General features: G+C 41.5%; 1 protein-coding gene across 2 annotated transcripts in view; it reads left to right on the top strand.

Annotated features, from left to right (window-relative positions):
• Positions 1-23,425, top strand: part of LOC126194536 (serine/arginine repetitive matrix protein 1) — a 368,411-nt gene that overhangs the window by 223,015 nt on the left and 121,971 nt on the right. For both annotated transcript variants that reach the window (XM_049932774.1, XM_049932773.1), the window contains exon 2: positions 9,812-9,905. In XM_049932774.1, the coding sequence (XP_049788731.1) occupies positions 9,812-9,905 (94 nt within the window). The remainder of the gene's footprint in view (positions 1-9,811; positions 9,906-23,425) is intronic.

Here is a 23,425-nt window from a genome sequence, read left to right as displayed (position 1 = left end):
CAGACCCTTCACTACTACTACTACTACATTATTTTTCTTTTTTTACACTCAACAATGTGGTTGTCGGCGCTCATCCTGAGCCTTCCTGCAGATACTATCTATACAGCTACTGATTTTCTCTTTTTGTAATTTGACCTCTCATTGTTGCTTACGTCCGTGCATTTTCCTCTGACTGACTTTAAAAAATGTGTGTTCTAAGTGACCATGAACCAAGTAGTCAAACGATGTATTGTGCATGAAAATGTAACTGCACAAATTAATTTTTATGACACTGAAAGTTTGTTCTTGCACCAGTGAGGTCCGTCCCTTTACTCCATAGAGAGAATTTTGGAGGTCGTTCACGGACTCTTCTGGTTAATCCGATGTATTTCTCTGAAAATACCCTCACAGCAGTAATTAAAAAAAAGCCTGTATTATGCAACCATCAAAATAACACAGAGTAATTCAGCATCATTGCCGGAAAAACAAATCTCAGACAGAGTGGATAACAGGTATCTAAATAAAGATTGGAACGATCGAAGTGTATAAAGAGTCGTTCCAGCAACAGAGGGAAAATTACGAGTGACACAATGAATTTACCCATCTGTCCAAACTAAAACATCTTAGAGGGAAGCGCTGGGATATTGTTAATGGATGAAATGTTCATTTTCAGTCATGGGGCATAGTTCCTGATCCTGAGTTGAATACACACATTTGCAGTTCCTCGTTGTCTGAATTGTCTACAGCTCTCGAGTTTGAACTAATGACTATGAATGCATCCTTTGCTTGATTCTCACACCTAGATGGACACGTTCTTCAATTCCTAGCTCTCCTAAAATAACTACAGACTCATAAAATACTCATGAGATTGATGATGTTTGAAAGCCCGGACAGATGTCCAGTATTTAAGTACATTATTAAGTACAAGTACGTGAATGAGAATGATTTAAAGATAATTACACTTAGATATCATTGTAAAAATATAAAAATGCAATATATTGATTTATCCTTATTTACACCACAAATATTGCCAAGTCTTGCAACAAGGTCTTCCTCTTAACGTTGTCTCATACTCAAGGGGTTCGCTTTAGTATTCAACAAAATATTCAGACTAATAACATCCAGGGTATGACAAACATTGGGATTAAAATTATACACAAATTTTCGGGTCCTGAGCACACTCCTTTGAAATAACGAAGTAAGGAATGGAAATCAATATTTAGTTTTTCATTTACACAAAAACCATTCTACTTTATAACAAAACTTGGACTCTTAGCAACTGTTGAAAGTGACGAGCGCTAATTTCAATGCAGGCAGTGAAATATAATCAACACTGCCGCCAAAGAAACAGAAAGAAATGAAGTACCCAGAAGACATGGTCGGGTGTCAACGTAACTTTTTACATGTGCACGCCATCGGTCTATATAGATGATTGATTATAATTGTAACTTTTTGTGACAGGTAGGACGGCCATCAGAGTACGTTAGCGTTGTTGGTATCCGTGTTGTTACCAGGCGCCGTAGGGCATATAAGGAGCGTGAACAGCGTCAGATGTCGAGTGATCGCTGTGAAATACACGGGGATGCCGTATACACGTGTGAGACAGTGTTATCAGCACGTGAAAGAATTTTACAGACGTCTCATTGTGGGCCCCTATTTGACCGGCTGGTCGAATCGCGTATTATACACATGAGACACTCGGATGTGAAAGCGTCCTGATGTCAACAACGGGGGGCGGGGGTTCGACGGGCTCTGAGCACTATGCAACTTAACATCTGAGGTCATCAGTCTCCCAGACTTAGAACTACTTAAACCTAAATAACCTAAGGACATCAACACACATCCATGCCCCAGGCAGGATTCGAACCTGCGAACGTAACAACAACGCGGTTCCAGGCTGAAGCGCCCAGAACCGCTCGGCCACAGTCAACAACGACTGCCACACGCAAGGAACTCTGTACTGGACACCAAGCACATTGTATATCGTTCACATCTGCGCCTGTTCCCCAAGAGCAAATAATGTACTCTTCGCAACACACTGCGCCATCCCACATCACTGGTCAGAGACTATCAACGGCTGGACAAGGGAATTACCACACCTTGCGTAGGCTGCTATTAACACCACAACAAAAACGGCTGCGTTTGGAATGGTGCCGTGGCTGGTTCTGCACTACCCCGGATGGCCACTGTGATGAGTATGGCGGCAACCTGAGGAGAGGTGCCATTCGTTGAATGTTTTGGAGAGATGCAGTGCCCTTACTCCTGGCGTCAGGGTGTCAGGAGCCACCGCGTATAACTTTAGGTTACGGATGTTAGTGATTGCGGGAACTCTGGCGGCAGAACTGTACGTCACGGCCCTTCTACATTCTCATATATTACCTTTCACGTGACCGTATTGTGGTGGCATTTTTCAAGAGAACGAGGCTCTTTCACGCATTGCACTTGTCTCTATGAACTGTCTTCGTGACGAGGTACTCCCACGGCCAGCAAGATCCCCAAATCTGTTCAAATGGCTCTGAGCACTATGGGACTCAACATCTGAGGTCGTCCTCTAGAACTTAGAACTACTTAAACCTAACTAACCTAAGGACATCACATACATCTATGCCCGAGGCAGGATTCGAACCTGCGACCGTAGTTGTCACACGGTTCCGGACTGAAGCCCCAAATTTGTCACTCATAGAACATGCGTGGGACAAGTTCCATTGGCGAGGAACAGGAAACGGTATGACTAGTATTGATAGAAGGTAACCGTCGCCATGGACCGTATGGCGGGTTGCGGTGTATGTATGTAGATATAGATGTAAGGCAGATAAACTGACTCGAAGACCTAGGGGTCTTTTTCCTGATAAGAGCAAAACATGACTTTTGATGATGTGCATTTTAATGATCATGATGGAAGTCTGCGGCGGCAAATCCGACAGTTCCGGGTGACAAGAACAAAGGCGATGACGTAGCAGAAGAAGACGGAGCGGAGCCAGTTCCACTTGTGAACTGAAACGAGCAAAGTTCACATTGGAAGTACTTCGTAATTAACATCATTAGGAGGGAAATAGACGGCGACTGTCGCAATAGAAAGTTCGCTTGCCCAAGCACGTTGACGTTGACAGTAGCAGAAGAACAACACTGATTGCTTTAAATGGTAAACCTTATAACGGAACATATTAAAGGCTTTACTTTAATGAAGTATGCGATCCCTTCCAAATTCAATCAGTTTAACAAGTATTTATGATTATAGAAAAGTTATTGTGTATGTTAACAATGATTGCACAACATGTCTCCATAAACAGTCAACCCATTAAATTATACTGAATAACTGACCCACACAAAAGTTTATATCACTTGATCACTGATACAGCAAATGTCATCATGAAAAACACTAAGTTTATCTTAAATAATTAATATGAAGTACGAAAAATAGTGGCCAACTTAGGTATTTTGGATCTCCTTAAATAAAAATCACCCAGTGAAACCTATTTGTTCACTAGGAGCGTTTTCACTCAGTATTCACGTAATCAATCCTATTTTAGACGAAAACCAATGTAATTCTTCATAATTCACGTTACTTACTTATTTGTGCAAATTAGAGAAGTCAATTGACAAACTTCTAAAAAACGACCTTTTTGTAACAAAGAATTATTCTGTCAAGTCAACAAATCTGTCTGTCATTTTAATAACATGTTAAATTATGTCACTCGATGCAAATTAATAACTTTTCTGCACAAATTATGATAACAGATGTACATGTGACTCATAAACTATTTCTCTTTTTAGTAGTTCTTTGACAATGTTATAAATACAAGCAGCGAGAATGGTTGAAAAACCAGTCGGAGGCAGTCAGGGCAGTCGGAATGTCACTTTGGTGAAGTGTGTTTCTGTGTTATTGTTTGGGATGGAAAAACAATGCAAAGAACATGTAAAGGAAGTACTACTTTGTGTTGTGTTATGGTCTTTGGTGGACAGTGGAATTAAGATGGCCACCAAAGTAATAAATATTTGATGTTTACATATGTGTTGGTTTCGTTTGTTCTTTATCATCAAAAGCACATGAAAAACACGGGACCTCATGTTTTTTAACCCTAGACAACCAGATTTAGAGCCAGCATCAGCATCGAGACACAGCAGCGATCCAGCAAGCAGCAGCGATTACTACAATACAATACATTGTAATGGCGCCAACCTAACATCAAGTGCTAACAAGCTCCGTAAATTGGAGTGAAATAGTGCGTTTACAGCAATTAGCGATATCAACGACGACCAGGGGGACCATTACAAAAGTGGGGGCTCGTCCGGGATGTTTAAGTGCATCGATGATAGTAGTGCAGCGATAAATTTCGTAAGTGCTTAGCATTCCAAAAAAAAAAAGTTTATTTGTGCAGTGTGTCAACAGTGAAAATATGTCAAAAATAAATAAATAAATTGTGTTTGTGCGACTACGAAAAACTATCATCACACCGCTCGGAAGATTAACGTCTGGATTATGTCAATGGATTTCATCAATCAAGACTTCAGCTTCAATAAAACCGAATATAAGTGAAGAAAGCCAACAAGAACACCGACCACGACATCATAGCATAGACATAAAGCAAGGTATTTTGTTGTTGTTGTCATTTAAAATAATTAATTGTTAACATGTCTCTACCTGAGAGGGGTGAGATCGTAGGAAATGTAAAAATTGAACCAGGGGATGGTGAACAATTAAACTTAACAGAGTGGCTAGCAGAGTTTGCAACTCAAATAAGCTCGCAACTTAAACAATCGAGTGAACAAGTAAGTTTGAAACTTAAGGAAAACACAGATAGACTGGATAAGTTAAGTTTGAATTTTGATCTATTAAATACTCATCTCAATGAGAAGTGTGAGGAAATTAAAACTACCCTCAGTAAGGACACTAGAGAACAGTTGATACACTTCAGAAAAGAATTTCAAGTTAAAGTTGAAAGTTTAAATGAAAACATACAAGCTAACACAGACAGCATTGCTGTCATCTACAACAGAGTAGATGCTGAAGCTAAAAGATTAGATCAAAGAATAGACAAAACATCAGAAGACCTTAAACAAGAATACAACCTGTACACCACTAATGTAGATACAAAAGTAGAAAATATGCACACTAAATATTCACAATTGGAAGATGCATTGATGTCCAAACAAACGATTTACAATCAAAATACAATGTATGGGCACATCCAAGTGAAATGCTTTCCTGGTGAAAATCTGCACCCTATTGACTTTATTCACCAATGTAAGGATATGTTTGTTGTAGGAATGTCAGATAACCTAAAAATTAAGTTAGTAAAACGGTTTCTAGAAGGGAAGGCCCTATCCTGGGCAAATGAGAATAATGATTCTTGGAATACTTTTGAAGAGTTTGAAGCTAAATTTATTTGCAAATTTTGGTCACAATCCATACAAGTCAGATTAAAGTCAGAATTTCTAAATGGACCAGTGTATAGAGGGAAAGTAGGGGGAATGCAAAAAATTTGCAGAGATCAATTGAAAAAACTTGCTCACTTGAATAACTCTTTTGATATTATGACACAAATTGATGTTTTAAAAAGAAGATTACCAGAGAGACTGCAGTGGGAATTGGTCCATGGACCAGACGATTCAATGGAAGAGTTCCTGAAATTTGTAGATAGATTAGATAGGGCCTTGGAAAGAGAAAGTAACCAAAGTTTTGGCTCTGGCAACAACCAGTATGGGGGGTGGAACAGGAATGTAAATAGAGATTATTATGGGAGGAGAAACTTTGAAAATTCTGGAAATAATGCTCCAAATAGGGGAAATAGGAGATATGAAAATGATTTCAGAAACAATACACAGGAGGGAGGATGGAGGAGAGATAACAGGAATGATAGAAATAGGTATTGGGGAAGAGAACCAGATAGAAGGGGGTTTCTTGAAACTAGTGAAGAAAATGACAACTACAAGCAGACAGACAGAGGGAACCAGCCGGGAAACGGTGGACAGTCCCACTAGATGTCCGTAGTTTTGGGACTAGACAATATTATGACAGGACAACACATAACCGAAACTGGAAAAGGAGAGGATACAATGTAAAGATAAATACCATGAAAATACTGATGTTGTTAGAATGAATAAATTAGAATTTAATAAAAGGTTTTGGGATACTATGAGTAAAAGTGATACAGTTAATAAAAACAGTATTCAAGCACAGGTAGTTAGTGAAAGTGCAGAAGTTGAAGGTATTGCAGAGTTCCATAGTTGGGCTGAAAAAGATACTGGTGTTAATAACAAGTCAGACACACCACAAGTAGAATCTATTTTGGGGGGTTTATTTGATAAGAAGGGGGATGACGAAGTGTTTAATGGAGCCAAAGACTCAATTGCTGAGATTCAGATACATAGGGGGGAAACTGCAGATGAGGTTGTTGTTGAGGAGGAGGAAGAAGTAATAGAGGGACATTTAAATAATGATCCTAAATCAATTGATGTTATTGATGAGAGTGTGGAGGAAGAAATAAAAGTATTTGTAGAATTGAAAAGTGATGATGTGGTAAAGGTAAGTGATGTGACAAACATGGGTAATAATGAGGTTAATTTAAGTGAAATGCAGACTAGGGAATGTGTATCTGAGGACAAGCTATTGCCTATTGGGAACTATGAAACGCTAATCTATGAGAATGGTAACAATAATAATATTAAAGAAAATATAAACGGATGGAATGTAAATGTGTTTTTTCAAGAAAAAGGGGAAAAGTTTTTAGAAGTTTTGTGGAACAACTATGGGAACTGTATATACAAAGATGCCTTTTGGAAAGAATTAGCAAAGGTAAGTGCTACCTTGTATCCTACATGGTGGACAAGAATCCGTAGTGGATTTCATAAAAAATGGGGTGAAAACAGTAGTTTGTTGAGTGGCAACACAGTGTTAAGAGGAACAGATGAAAACAAAGGTTTATATTTAAATGTCAATGCTTTGCAAACAGAGAGGGATGTGTCTAAGTGTAGGAAAGAGGGATTAGACTTAGGAACTAAAGAAATTGAAAATGATCTATTGTTTGAAAATACTGAAATAGACAAAGATGTTGAGCTAGGTTATCCATATATTAAAGTAAACAATGACGTTGGTCCATTTGAAATAAAAGAAAGCCCACATCCTAGTGCGTATAGACTTATCTTTCCCAGATCAAGAAGGTTATTTGGATTAAGAAACATCACTGAATTGAAACCATATAAACATGATTAAGCACATTTCCCTGTTTGAATACAGTTACTTACCCAGTTTCCATAAAGCATGTTATCAGCAAAGTTTTTACTGGGTGTGTCAAATAGCAACTACCACTCATGCTACAGACCCTGGAAAAGTTCCAGATCTCTGAGAGAGTGTTTTTATATTTTTATTGTCACTATTGAATATTAAATTTTGAGACATTTTCTTTACTTGCAACGGGCAAGAAGGTGACAAACATTTATTACTTTCTTTTTGTATTGTTGAATATGGGACATACTTGCACCAAATATAAAAGACAATGAAAAAATTGTTGTGCAAGACCCATCATTTTGTTACTATTCTTTTCTTAGGCATAAGATTTGTGTACAATTTTCTACAACCAATCAGATGTTTACCAAGTTTGATGTTTGTGTTATGTTGTGACCAAATTAAGTGTGCAATTTTGGTATTAATATGTTCTTGTACTATCTTGACTATGTGTCTCAATGGGAGACAAGTTTTTTAAATATTTTCTTTTTTTTAAATGCATATTATATTCATACATGTGACTTCCCTAGTGTTTGTGTTTATATATCATGTCCATACTTATAATTATGTTCTCTGTTTTCATTTCCTTTATGTGGCTCAAAACGAGCAGACAGTTGCAAAAGTTTGCTATGGACATCTGACCTGTCCATCTATGTAATATATTTATGTTCCTTATATTATCTTGATTAATCTGTGACTCAATGAGAACTGACTTTGAAATAATTTACATATATTTTTTATATATCTTAACATCGCATGTGATATATTTGTGTCTGTTTTTGATCATTTTCCATTGTGGCTCACTGGGAGCAAAGATTAACAATTTTTTTACTTTCATATATTACTAAATAATTTTATTATGCTGTCATACTGAGAGCCATAACACAAAGTGCAGTTGAAACAACACAACTAAAATATTTCCAGGAAAAAGTCATTTTGAAACTGTGTAGCGGTCACTGTAGTACTTTTCCAAATTTTAACCATTTGACACATTTTTCCTAGTCGGCTAATATCATTAACATTCTGTAAATGATATTACCCGAGGGGGGTATTGTAACGGAACATATTAAAGGCTTTACTTTAATGAAGTATGCGATCCCTTCCAAATTCAATCAGTTTAACAAGTATTTATGATTATAGAAAAGTTATTGTGTATGTTAACAATGATTGCACAACATGTCTCCATAAACAGTCAACCCATTAAATTATACTGAATAACTGACCCACACAAAAGTTTATATCACTTGATCACTGATACAGCAAATGTCATCATGAAAAACACTAAGTTTATCTTAAATAATTAATATGAAGTACGAAAAATAGTGGCCAACTTAGGTATTTTGGATCTCCTTAAATAAAAATCACCCAGTGAAACCTATTTGTTCACTAGGAGCGTTTTCACTCAGTATTCACGTAATCAATCCTATTTTAGACGAAAACCAATGTAATTCTTCATAATTCACGTTACTTACTTATTTATGCAAATTAGAGAAGTCAATTGACAAACTTCTAAAAAACGACCTTTTTGTAACAAAGAATTATTCTGTCAAGTCAACAAATCTGTCATTTTAATAACATGTTAAATTATGTCACTCGATGCAAATTAATAACTTTTCTGCACAAATTATGATAACAGATGTACATGTGACTCATAAACTATTTCTCTTTTTAGTAGTTCTTTGACAATGTTATAAATACAAGCAGCGAGAATGGTTGAAAAACCAGTCGGAGGCAGTCAGGGCAGTCGGAATGTCACTTTGGTGAAGTGTGTTTCTGTGTTATTGTTTGGGATGGAAAAACAATGCAAAGAACATGTAAAGGAAGTACTACTTTGTGTTGTGTTATGGTCTTTGGTGGACAGTGGAATTAAGATGGCCACCAAAGTAATAAATATTTGATGTTTACATATGTGTTGGTTTCGTTTGTTCTTTATCATCAAAAGCACATGAAAAACACGGGACCTCATGTTTTTTAACCCTAGACAACCAGATTTAGAGCCAGCATCAGCATCGAGACACAGCAGCGATCCAGCAAGCAGCAGCGATTACTACAATACAATACATTGTAATGGCGCCAACCTAACATCAAGTGCTAACAAGCTCCGTAAATTGGAGTGAAATAGTGCGTTTACAGCAATTAGCGATATCAACGACGACCAGGGGGACCATTACAACCTGAAGTTTCTTTTGTGTTTTAGAAAATTTGTATATGCGTTACGATTAAAATGTTAATCAGTTTGAGTTTGTCTTTCCGATACGTTCTGTAAATAAATGAGAATAGTATTGAAATTAACTAAAGTTACATTTTTTATCTTGATTTTTGTTGGGGATATCCTTATTTCGATAAGATTCTTGATTCGATCACGATCGGTCAAATTTTCGTTAAATCGAATTCTCAGTTATTCGATCTTTTTCTTGGGTCACTCGAATTTCGATTCATCGAGAGTCGAATGTATTGCTACAAGAGGCCGGAGGTGTCTGGGAGGAATTTTCGTGCACGGGTGCTCCAGAAACTCGGACGCGAAGCTTAAGCTGTTGCTAGCTTTGTAAGCTCTCTGCCTGCTTTGTGTGCTGCGGGGTGTGTGATGGTTGCTGCTTTTCCCTACAGATGGCGGCGGTGCGGCAGACGCAGACGGTGGTGCAGACGCAGACGCAGAGCGGCGGCCAGCTGCTGCACCCGCACCCCCTCGACAACAGCCTCGGTGAGTAGACCCACCCCACACACACACACACACCTCTCTCTATGGATAGCGATGAACGATGTTGGAAGATCTTCATGATTTCGATTTCATCATCAACGTCTAAACACATAGCTGATAAAAATCAACACAAAATCATACACTACTGGCCATTAAAATTGCTACACCACGAACATGACGTGCTACAGACGCGAAATTTAACCGACAGGAACAAGATGCTGTGATACGCAAATGATTAGCTTTTCAGAGCATTCACACTAGGTTGGCGCCTGTGGCGACACCTACGACGTGCTGACATGAGCAAAGCTTCCAACCGATTCCTCATACACAAACAGCAGTTGACCGGCGTTGCCTGGTGAAACGTTGTTGTGATGCCTCGTGTAAGGAGGAGAGATGCGTACCATGACGTTTCCGACTATCGCGATTGTGGTTTATCGTATCGCCACATTGCTGATCGCGTTGGTCGAGATCCAATGACTGCTAGCAGAATATGGAATCGGAGGGTTCAGGAGGGTAATACGGAACGCCGTGCTCCATCCCTACGGCCTCGTATCACTAGCAGTCAAGATGACAGGAATCTTATCCGCATGGCTGTAACGGATCGTGCAGCCACGTCTCGATCCCTGAGTCGACAGATGGGGACGTTTGCAAGACAACAACCATCTGCACGAACAGTTCGACGACGTTTGCAGTAGCATGGACTATCAGCTCGGAGACCATGGCTGCGGTTACCCTTGACGCTGCATCACAGACAGGAGCGCCTGCGATGGTGTACTCAACGACGAACCTGGGTGCACGAATGGCAATACGTCACTTTTTCAGATGAATCCAGGCTCTGTTTACAGCATCATGATGGTCGCATCCGTGTTTGGCGACATCGCGGTAAACGCACATTGGAAACGTGTATTCGTCATCGCCATACTGGCGTATCACCAGGCGTGATGGTAAGGGGTGCCACTGGTTACACGTCTCGGTCACCTCTTGTTCGCATTGACGGCACTTTGAACAGTGGACGTTACATTTCACATGTGTTACGACCCGTGGCTCTAACCTTCATTCGATCCCTGCGAAACCCTACATTTCAGCATGATAATGCAAGACCGCATGTTGCAGGTCCTGTACGGGCCTTTCTGGATACAGAAAATGTTCGACTGCTGCCTTGGCCAGCACATTCTCCAGATCTCACACCAATTGAAAACGTCTGGTCAATGGTGACCGAGTAACTGGCTCGTCACAATACGTCAGTCACTACTCTTGATGAACTGTGGTATTGTGTTGAAGCTGCATGGGCAGCTGTAACTGTACACGCCATCCAAGCTCTGTTTGACTCAATGCCCAGGCGTATCAAGGCCGTTATTACGGCCAGAGGTGGTTGTTCTGGGTACTGTTTTCTCAGGATCTATGCACCCAAATTGCGTGAAAATGTAATCACATGTCAGTTCTAGTATAATATATTTGTCCAATGAATACCCGTTTATCATCTGCATTTCTTCTTGGTGTAGCAATTTTAATGGCCATTAGTGTAGATGTATCTAACATCAATGTTACATGATGATTGTACAGAATGGTTTAAAAATCAGCGTAAAAATATGTCTCATATTGTATTTATTTATTAATAAATAAAGTAGCAGAGGGAGTTGTTTGCAGGTCGCAACAAACCAGAGGGCTGATGACCCAAAAAAGGGACAAATAACGTTACGTATCCCACAACTTTTTTGTTTAGAGACTGTAATAATTCTTTTTATTGCCTCTTGGTATTTCATATAGCGATTCACGTAAAAAGTGATTCTTACTACTCTCTCCACTGTAACATATCACAGAATTACCCTCCACTTCTTGGAGTACGCTTCCTAACAAGGTAAGGGTTAAAAAAATAGAATATCAATAACCGCTGACGTAGCTGGTGGGCGAATGTGACGTCCCTACATTGCTGTATCAATTCATAATCATCCTTAATGTTAAAACTGACCGCGTGAAAACCTTTTGAAACTGTTTGTAATTTGTTATAATTATCTTTCAAAACAAGCAAATTGGTGGTAAGTTCTTGTGGGCCCAAACTGCTGAGGTCATCCGTCCCTAGGCTTACACACTACTTAATCTTACTTAAACTAACTTACGCTAAGGACAATCCACACACCCATGCCCGAGGAAGGAGTCGAACCTCCGACGTGGGTAGCCGCGCGAACCGTGGCAAGGCGCCTAAGACCGCGCGGCTACCCCGCGTGGCAGTACCTTCCAAAGTAACATACGAAAAGAATAAAACTGAAGGGTCGGCGGAAGAAAGTGGAAACACACGAGAGCACATTATATGCTCATTAAATTCAAACACAAGAATACAAACGCAGCCGGCCACTGTGGCCGAGTGGTTCTAGGCGCTCCTGTCCGCAACCGCGCTACTGCTGCGGTCGCAGGTTCGAATCCTGCCTCGGGCATGGATGTGTGTGATGTCCTTAGGTTAGTTAGGTTTAAGTAGTTCCTAGTCTAGAGGACTGATGACCTCAGATGTTAAGTCCCATGGTGCTTAGAGGCATTTGAATACAAACCCAATGAGACAAAACAATTTACATAGTACAAATTTCTGGCAGTACAAATAGAACTACTTGTTGCAATTTTGTCAAATAAAAACATGCTCAGAGACAGTGGCTGTTGTATGAAATAAATTTCTTGCCGGCAGGAACCAGCCACAAATTGGTTTTCGGTTACTTTTCTCAAAAAGTACCGTTACCGGTTTCGAATGTACACAATTCATCACCAGACGGCTTTCACGGTTTTGTCAAAACAAATGATGCGTTGGTTTACTGGTGACTTGCCGTGATATATTCATGTGGAGCATCTGGTCTCGCGATTTTCTTCTAATGAATTATATTCGCAAAGATGTTTTCATCTTCACATTCTTTAGTTTGCATTATACAACACTTTCGTTTGGCCACGAAACGATTTCCCAATGTGCACCACATGTTTTCATTCACAACGTATGAAAAAAATTGTGTTTTGTGAATAAAAAAAGTGGTGCACATTGGAAAACCGTTTTTTGACTAAACGAAAGTATTGTATAATGCTAACTGACAAGTGTGATGATGAAAATACAAACATCTTTGTGAATATAATTCGTTGGAAGAAAACCGCAAGAATAGACGCACCACATGGACATTCCACGGCAAGTCACCAGTAAACCTGTGCATCATATGTTTTGACAAGAGCGTAAAAGCCGTCTTGTGATGATTTGTGTAAATTCGAAACGGGTAACGGATCTTTCTCAATAAAATAATCAGAAACCAATTTTTAGCTGGTTGTTGTACACCATCAACAATTTAGAACTACTTGTTACCAGTATGCGACACATTCGAAAACACTACATTTAACGTGACTAGACTCATCGTTGCGATATTGAGGTTTAGCACTTTTTTTTTCGCTGACTCCTTCAATTATTCGACAACTGACAGAATACAAACACCTGAAGAAACTTAATTCTGGATATGTGGGTTTCCTTTATGTAAGTACTTATATTTACTGGGTCAAATGTAATCTTACTTATCATAAATGGAGCATGTATTTATGTAAGTTGAAATATCATTTTAGCAATGAAGAAAAAAAAGAAAGAAAAACAAGACTCAAACGACAGACACACATACCGCTAAAGCATGAACAGAATGAACCGTGAAAGGTTGTCATCTCTCAGGTTTACGAGGTGTGATTGATTAATGGTGTGCATGGCCACGTTTGACAACCAGCAAATGTGCTTTACTGGTGTCGTTGTGAGACATATTCGCAAAAAGATTCATTTAACTCACGAGAAACTTACTTACAATGGTAACAAGTAGCCTGTTTGGCATCATCGAGTATCGGTGTTGTGTCTTTTACATCGATTTACTATGTTTCAAAGAATTCTTTATCGATACTGAAGGATCGATTTTTAACCCCAGCGTTTATTTCAGACGCGTGTCCTCTCTTCTTAATAAAAAATGGCCCCTTCGGCATCGCCTAGATTTCGAATGTTTTCTGTTACTGTGAGACATTTTGACCTATGGATTTACTCGCATCATGTAGCATACGGAGCACTAGCTCGTTTGCGTGAATTCTAACTTTTTCTCCGCCTCTTCACAAAATAAAAATCTAATCCACTACTACCCAAACACAGAACAGAGCTCGCGGCCTTTGTTTACAATCATGAGGGAGGCAATGTTGCGTATCGCGGTGAAAGGGAACATTCAATTGTTTTGTTTAATTTATTCTGTCGTACAGTTCACACACTTCTACTTGGCCTTTCTGATCGGTGAAAGTCGGCTGACTTCGTGTAACTCCAGAATGCTATGCTCCTTGTCAACCATAGCTACGTAACAGCACTGTATGTCGCAGCAATAAGTAACCTTGTGAATCTACTGTTGATTCGCGTGCACTGTTGTTCGTAGTGATTGTTAATATTATTTACAAAATGAGCGAGAAGCCTGTACCTGGTCTTACTAATGACTCGCCGTCAACTATATGTCACTTCTGCGACGTATTAACCCATGACATGTTCGTTTCTTTATCCAGAAAATAAGGTCCGATCAGCCGCGAAATAGAAAACATTGTTTCTCAAAAATGTTTTATTTGCGACTGTTGGCTACACCTTCCAGCTTCTTCTCTACACAGTCGCCGCTCCGATTTAGACATTTGTCTAGCGTTGTACCAACTTTCCGACACCCTCGTCTTAGAAAGGTACCCCTGCGCTTTCCGCCAATTCTCTACGCTGGCCTACAGCTCGCTGCCTTTGCCGAAATGTTTTCATAGCCAGCTGTTCATGTGAGCCAGAGATGAAACTCAGGGGGAGCCAATTACGGGCTGTATTGTGGGTGATCAACCACCTCCCACTGAAAATGTTGCAGGAGCATCTTCGTTGCCCCTGCAGAACTCGGCGGAGTGAATACATGCGCGGACAAACGGGCTAACCCTAAAATGTGAAAACTTACGAGATAAGTGTTGTGTTCTGTTGCTGAGTACGGAAACTATCAAAATTGACATTGGTCTCACCCCTAAGTGATTATATCACTTAAATATATAAATATCACATCGGGGTGAGACCATTGTCAATTTTGATAGTTTCCGTACCCTTCAACAGATCGCAACACTTATCTCTCAGTTTTTACATTTGAGGGTTAGCCCGTTTTTCCGCGCATGTCTTCAATTGTCACGAAGAAGGAACCGTATTTATGTGGGCTGCAGGACAACAGGCGAAATCTCTCCCCTGGCCCCCATACTTGGCGGAAGGCAGTATTTTGTAGGCATCTTTACGGGCTCACTGTGCGCTCAGAACAGAGCCACTGTTTAACACTCATGTGCAAAGTTTCATCGGATTTTAACTGTGTTTTACATTTCGCGCCCGATCGGATCTTACTTTCCAAATAGCCCCCGAATAATCTGGCTGCCCTAGCAGAAGGAGGCGGGGCTGATCCCAACAGTCAATGCACTGCAAGCCGACCCCCGTTACTTTGAAAGATACTGCCACGCGGGATAGCCGCGCGGTCTCAGGGCGCCTTGCCACGATTCGCGGCTGCCCCCGTCGGAGGTTCGAGTCCTCCCTCGGGCATGGGTGTGTGTGTTGTCCTTAGCGTAAGTTAGTTTAAGTTAGATTAAGTAGTGTGTAAGCCAATGGGCCGATTACCTCAGCAGTTTGGTCCCATAGGAATTTACCACCACAGCTCTTAGCACACTCCGCTCAGGGGCAAGTCAAAGTGCGCGATCTGTAATTGGATATATTTTTCAATGAGACATTGTTGCTTGAATAAGTCACAACATACACAGACGATAATAACAAACTACTAGCAAGCACTTACTTCAATAAATCATAAGGAGCAAGGAAATGGAGAGGTGTATTCAAGGCAAACAAAAGGTTCAGCACGGAATGTAATGCCTTATTTTCGTTAGTATTATACTTCCGAGAAATATAAACTAATAAGAAAGAACTACATCGCTGGCAGATTTCAACTCCATCAGCTTAAAAATGTACCGTTCTCCTTCTGGGAACATACTTGACTTGGGCAGGCTTTAAACTATTCGGCTTCTATACAGAAGGTGCATCAAGTCCTCCCCATAAGTTAAGATAGTGTTGTGGCATAAGAAAAGGTTCAGAGACGCCAACAAATTCAAGATACACGATCAGCAGAGACTATTTGATGAAAGTGCAATGGAAATGGAGTGACGTCAGGAAGAAGGAAACAACTAACCATTTATGTCACATGTATGAAAGCGCAATATTAGGCCTGCAATAAAGTCTCGGTCGCAGAAGTAGACGCTGCAGAGAATAAACGATTTATCTGTATTTCTGGAAATCTGTCCGTGTAATAAATTTAAGCCCTGGCATGACAGGTCTATATTTTTTCTTCTATTACATTTCCGCATTTACTATACAGGTATTATTGATGGTTAATTTCATATGACATATACTGTATAATAATAATCTGCTAATCAGAGCAGCGGAGGGGACGTGTATGGAGAAAAATTTTCGGAATAACCGTAGATCAGAAATGCGTCGTTGTAGAGTTACGGGCATAAAACGCCCGCCAAATAGTGACGAATACGCGGAAGTATACCCATTTAAACTAACTTGCCCCAGTGTATACCTCTTCTGCTAAAGAGTACGGTTTTAATTAATTTAGTTGAAGATCATGGTTCCAGGTGAACAGCCACAACTGGGCAAACTGTAAAATCCTTTCCGTGACTGGTTATGTTAGATGTGAATGTTCTGTGATGTCTATTGGTAAAGCTCGAGTATTACATTAACTGCGCTAAGTGTAACGTAATGCCATTAATTTGTTAAGATAGAATGCGCTACTAGGCATACCCAAACAAGTACGCTTAGCGGACGAGCTTTTGCGTGCTGGAAGTACAGGTGGCTTCCAAACGGCGCGTTTCCGATCTACAATTATTCAGAAAATTTTGATCGATTCCACTTTGACCTTTCATCAGGTTGTTTTTTTCTATCCTGGACTTAAATATAAGTATTCCTTCTTCAATCACAAAACTTTTTTTTCTACTGAAGATGCCCCTTTACTTAGCCAAATATCGAGGAATGTTTGCTCGTCCACTTATCTTTCTCACTTTCACAATTTATGGTAACTTTGGATCTCTAGTGGCGTAAAACATCCGCAATTGCGCTCAACGATTTCAAAACTCGTATCTTTACTCACATACGTTATCTACATATTGTTTTTCAGAAATCGGTAATCTGAAGTGTGTTAGCCGACGTTTTCCAGCAATGTACACGTAATGTAATGAATAGTAAAGGTGTAAACGTAATATAAAACCACTACAAAAATAGATGTTTCGTCACAAAGTTTAGAATAATATAAACATGCATTGCTGCACGCGGCTGGGATGGCTAGCACGGCCAGTTTCCTAGGACGACCTTTTCGTTTTTTATTTTTCTATCACTTTTCATTCCGTACCCTTATAGGTAGGGCGGACTGCTCGAAAATGATCCACTGAAGAGTCATGAAATTTTCAGCCAAATATGAGGGGCATTCCCATATAAATACGCAGTGTCTTCTTAATAGCCAATTCACTTTCAGTATCTTTCATATTTTTTCAGTAAGTTGGTACTTTCTTGAGAGATAAAATGTCATTTTTCCACATAATCTTCGTCCAACTGCCTTACGCCACCGTTAAAATAAGCCATGCAGGGTAGAAGCCACGACCAGCACGTTTAGCACTGTTTAGCAGCCTTCACAGGGGAGATATTGTGGTGTCACCGCTAGACACCACACTTGCTAGGTGGTAGCTTAAATCGGCCGCGGTCCATTAGTACATGTCGGACCCGCGTGTCGCCACTGTCAGGATCGCAGATCGAGCGCCACCACACGGCAGGTCTCGAGAGACTGACTAGCACTCGCCCAGTTGTACGACGACATTGCTAGCGACTACACTGATCGAAGCCTTTCTCTCATTTGCCGAGAGACAGTTAGAATAGCCTTCAGCTAAGTTAATGGCTACGACCTAGCAAGGCGCCAATTATACCATTTTATGAATCTAAAGAGTCTCACTTGTATCATCAAGAATGCTGCATACCAAAGGACGAGATAAAAGTTAAGTGTTCTAGTAGCTATGTTCTTTTCTTTATCACATTCATTACGAATCCTGTTCCAGACTTCGCGCCAGTCGGCGTGTGTGTACGCGTGCCCTTTCGGCTACTTCACTGTGGACTGGCTGCCTTAACAGTCCACTACAGATATAATCTTCAATTCCCGTTCCGAAGAGGTGGTAATTAAATGGTGCCAGATCAGGAAGGCAAGGTGGATGTTTCAGTGTTGTCCATCCAAGCTTTGCGACTCGGTAGTGATTTCTCGGCACCCGTCTGGCCCAAATATTTCTCATCTGTAGCACTCTCAATATTCTGCACGCACTTGCTTCTCCTACTCCTGATCGGGTTGACAGTTGGTTCACTGTTTATGCGTTTATTAGCAGAAATTAGACTATGGATCCGCTACAGACAGTCACGAGTCTGTGCAGTGCCCGGTCTGCCGTTGCGCGAGAGGTCCCGAGTATTGGCATGCCCACTTTCGCCAGATAATCTGCTTGGCCAACGGCTGATTACACTGCGATCAACAGCATCATCCCTCTACACCTCCGTCAGTCCCTTATGAATGTCTGTCACTGTCTCATTCTCGGAACCGAACACTGTTTTAGGCGAACATCTAGTGCAGAAGCCGTCCTGGCAAAGTCCTATGACAGGGCGACTTGCGCAGACAGCTTGAATTAGAGGTGAATACAAGTGGGAAAATGTTTCTACGACCTCCAAAGGAATAGACAAAAGTTGCATTTTTAAAGAAATTTGGTGAATTTCTTCCGGAGTGACCCACGTAACAGGCGAGGTGGTCGTGAGGCAAAGGAAGTCCCAGGCGGGAATATTTGAGAGGGGATTTCCAGTTCCACCATTCGCCTTACAACGAAAGGAAACCTCCCGACAACCTTGGTCAGAACCGGAGGATGCGAAACATTTTTAATGTGGTTGCGGAATGATGTGTCCCAGACAAAAAATACGAAGTCTAGTGTATGTGTAAGTGTGCTCGCTGAGTAATGTCGATGACGTTTTCGAGATGTAAAGTGTACCTGTCGTGAGCTGCGACCAGTGCCAACATCGGTGTCTCACATCCAAGATGTCAGTCAGTTCTTCGGAAGGACCGTTCAAACTTCGGCTGGTCCACAAAACTACCTCGCTGAAATACTTGTACTATGACGTTTCGTCAGTGTCGATGCCTTCCTGATCGTTTAAAATCCCGAGACGATGTTAGAAACAACAGTCCACTCTTTTAGCAAGTCAGTGAGTACTCAGCATTTCGTAGTAAGCGCCTAATACGTAGTTCCTACACCGTTCACAGCGAGAAACTTTGAACCAATCCTTTACTGCCCCCTGGCAGCACCACATGCAAAAATAGTGTTTCTACGCGTTTCTTTTTCATTAGCTGACTGTCGATATCGTATGGGTTCAGATTTTCTTTTTGCGCAAGGTACGGTGGCACAAGCATTACTTTCCACATTTTCTCCGTGGTAACTGATTTTCAAGAGCTGTAATAGCCAAGCAAATACGTGAACAATTGACAAAATCTGGCGGTCATGGGGGAATGATGTGGTGTCATGCTGCATGCAGAAAATGTGACTGCAACATTTCTCACATATCTCGGTGTGCCTGAAGAGACGCAGCTTTCCTGCGTAGCCAGCGAGTGGGTGAGGTCGACCCGGCGGTTAGTGTGGCGGCGCGTGGCGCGAGCCGGGGGACAGGAAGTCTGAATCACGCGGAGAGGACACGTCTCTTGGCCTACTCCCCGGTTATTTCTCGCTGTCTCGTCACTCGATACAATCACCCTCCCCACTCCTAGGCGCCGCTAACGTGACGAGACACCGTGACAGCGTGCGTAAAAGAGCTAAATCTGCCCTCAGTCAGATCTCGACACAACTGTGCTTCGAAGGCACGATCCCGTCGAAAACTGTTTGTCTTTGGCTTCCTCCGATCTCTGAACTTACTTACCTGCCATCTACACTTGAGCCAAAATATTAACATCACCAGTCAATAGCGTATTGGTCCATCTTTGGAACGCAGTAAAACAATTATTCTGCGTGGCATGGATTCGGCAAGTCCAAGATTAGCGGATGTAGTTGGCTCCAGATGTCTACGCACAGTCGTGCAATTCCCGCAATTTACGGACTGGTGGTTTGTGGGCACGAAGCTCGCTGCCGTTATCGTCCCAGGTGTTTTTTACCGCATTTGGATCAGGCGAGTTTGCTGGCCAATATGTCAACATAAGCTCACTATAATGCACCATTCTGGACACTCATCCTGCCGAAAGCTGCCACGCTTGGAGAAGGCATCGAGCGTCAAGGAATGCAGGCGGTCCACAACAACGTTAATTTAGTCTACAGCTGTCATGGTGCCTTAGATTACTACCACAGGTCCCAAGGAAGCCCAAATGAATGTCCCCTATAGTGTAATATTGGCCCCGGCCTGCGCCCGTGAGGCGGTATGTTTCGAGCGGCCGTTCTTCTAGATGGCGGCCTACACGGCTACGACCGTCATCCTGGTGTAACAGAAAACGTTATTCATCCGACAAGACAACGCATTTCCACTGATGCACTTTTCAATTCTGATGACCCCTGCTCACTGCAATCGTAACTGAGGATGTCATTGGGTCTACATGGGAACACATAGCCTGCTGCGAAGAGCCTCATTCACCAACGTTCGCTGACAGCGTGCTCCAAAACACTTGTGCCTGCATCAGCATTGTGCTCTGTCGTCAGATCTGCCATTTATCGTCGCCTATTCTGCCGTATAGAATGGGTGTATAAGAGGGACATACATTTTACCATGGTGTCCGAAGCCATTGCCAGAGACAAAAGAAGCGACAGGCGACAGAAAATAGATCATATGACTTACTGAGGGCTGTGAGCCATGAAATTTCGAGTGCGTACTCCGACACGCGTTCCTAACCACCATGCGCTCAAACCCTCAGGCTCGAAACAGTGCTGTCCCTACCGCCGTCCGTGCGCCTGTCGTTCCATTTGATTCATCTATTTACATCTATGTGGCGGAGGGTACTTTCGGTCCCACTATCTGATCCCTCCAAACCTGTTCCACTTGCGAATAGTGCGTGGGAAGAATGATTGTCGGTAAGCCTCTGTACTGGCTCTAATTTCTCAAATTTTCTCCTCGTGGTCAATACGAGAGATGTATGTGGGGGAAAGTAATATGTTGTCTGACTTCTCCTGAAAACAGCACCCCGAAATTTCAGTAGCAAATCTCCCCGTGATGCACACCGCCTCACTTGTAACGTCTGCCAGTGGAATTTGTTCAGCATCCCCGTAACGCTCTCTCGCCAGCTAAACGATCCCGTGACAAAACGCGCCGCTGTTCGTTGGATTTTCTCTATCTCCTCTATCACTCCTACCTGACAGGGATCCCAGACAGATGAACAACACTCAAGAATCGGGCGAACAGGCACCTTATAAACCACTTCTTGCGTGGATGAGTTACATTTCCTTAAGATTCTTCCGATGAATCTGAGTCTGGTGTCTGCTTTTCCCACTATCTATTTTATGTGGTCATTCCACTTAAGGTCGCTCTGGATAGTTACGCCAAGATATTTTACGGCAGACGCTGTCTCCAGCTGTTTGTCATCAGTAGTGTAGCTGTACAGTAGTGGATTTCTTTTCCTATATATCCGGAATATGTTACATTTATTTACGTTCAGGGTCAACTGCCAGAGTCTGCACCATCCGTCAATTCTCTGCAGGTCGTTCTGCAGATTCTTACTGTCTTCTGCTCTGGAAAATCTGCAAGTCGAAAGAAAAATTGTTGCCGGTTTTTATAAACAAACTGATACAGAAAATTGACAAGAAGAGACAACAGGCTATCTTCTCTAGGCATTTACAATGATTCTGAGAATGCCTACAAACAAATATAGTGCTGTACGAGCTTCTTTTCTCATGTGACGAACAGCCAGTGCGATCCCTGCCCGCCACCGGTAGCTGAGTGGTCGGCGCGACAGAATGTCAATCCTAAGGGCCCGGGTTCTGGACACCGTGGCGAACCCCAGCCACAGAACAGCCAAGAAAATATACGGGGCCCTAAGGGGGAAGCTGGCAAAAAACTAAATTGAACACAAACTCCCGCAATACTTTTGGAAACAAATATGGGAAAATGTCTCGGAAAACGTGTTACCTAAACATGCGAAGGAGACATGGTACAAAATAGTTAACAGAACGGTACCAACCAACCAAAGACTGGCGGAGATAAAACTCGTCGTTAAGTGACAAGTGCGACGTATGTGCCACGACTGACACCCTCGAGCATCGATTCACCTGCGGGAATGCCACCAGCATGTGGGAAGCGTGCCAGCAGATGGTGGCCCACATCAACAGAACGGCGCCGGGAAGCATCACAGTGGAAGCAATCACCGCCCCAGACTGCAACCCATCTCCACGACCCAGGCGACTGGCGACTCATGACGGCACACGCCATCGCAGCGAGGAGGCAGACGACCAGCTGGCCTTCCTGATGGACCACTGGCAGGAGAACAAGACGGCCCAGCAGCACAGGCGCTACCTCGAGAACTTCAGAAACTTCCTGCAGATTCCGCTGCAGACAGCAATCGCCAGAGTCCTCCCCGCTGTGACCCTCAACACCACCACCAGCCACCTAACCACACTCACCACAAGAATAACGTGAATACGCGCAACAGAAAAGATAAAGTGCTTTCTCCTCTCGCCTCAAATAGTGAAGTATAGTAGCATAAAGTGTTTCTTCTTAGTGAAATCAGTGATACAAAGTGCTTCTCACCAAACAACTGTCATGCTCGCAGCCAAATCAGTGTCAAAATTATGCCAAGTAGTACTAACAGCGTTTTTTTCGTTATTTTACTATATTGTCTACGATGCAAGCATTACATAGTGGAAAGTGCCAACTACTCATATTTTTTTATGATTTCCTTTACTATGTGCCCTATAAAATTTATATTGTTACTCACACTTTCCTCTCTGTTTCTCTTATATAATATGACATAACTTTTTTCTCTCTTCTTCTGTTTATGTATAATCTGTAGTATATGTAAAAAAAAAATCTTCCACTTCTGCTCCATCTATGATGCTGATGTTTTGCTCATACTGTTCCACCTAACAGTGCAAAATAGAGGAAGAGATCAAACCAGAATGCACAATGTGCCTGTGGCAGCACAAGTGCATGACATACAGAAATTTGAACTCAAAATCAATGTGTCGATGCTACATATAAATTATTATGCCTGTCCTGCAATGTTTTGCCCAAAAAATGACGACAAATGGCAATGTAAAAGCGTTCAAGGAACAACAATAAGAGAAAAACGAAAAAGAAAAGAATATAAAAACGAAAATCTATAAAATGACAATAATGTTAACCAACACTAGGAATTATAATAGGTTAATAGAATGAATTTTTTTAATGTGTCATTGTTAATATATTTAAATAAATATATATGGTTACAAAAAAAAGGTTCGATTCCCGGTTGAGGCGGAGATTTTCT

This window comes from Schistocerca nitens, chromosome 1, assembly GCF_023898315.1.
Source record: "Schistocerca nitens isolate TAMUIC-IGC-003100 chromosome 1, iqSchNite1.1, whole genome shotgun sequence".
Taxonomy (NCBI): Eukaryota; Metazoa; Arthropoda; class Insecta; order Orthoptera; family Acrididae; genus Schistocerca; species Schistocerca nitens.
The sequence above is the reverse complement of the archived record's forward strand: the minus strand, read 5'-3'. Positions and strand labels throughout refer to the sequence as shown.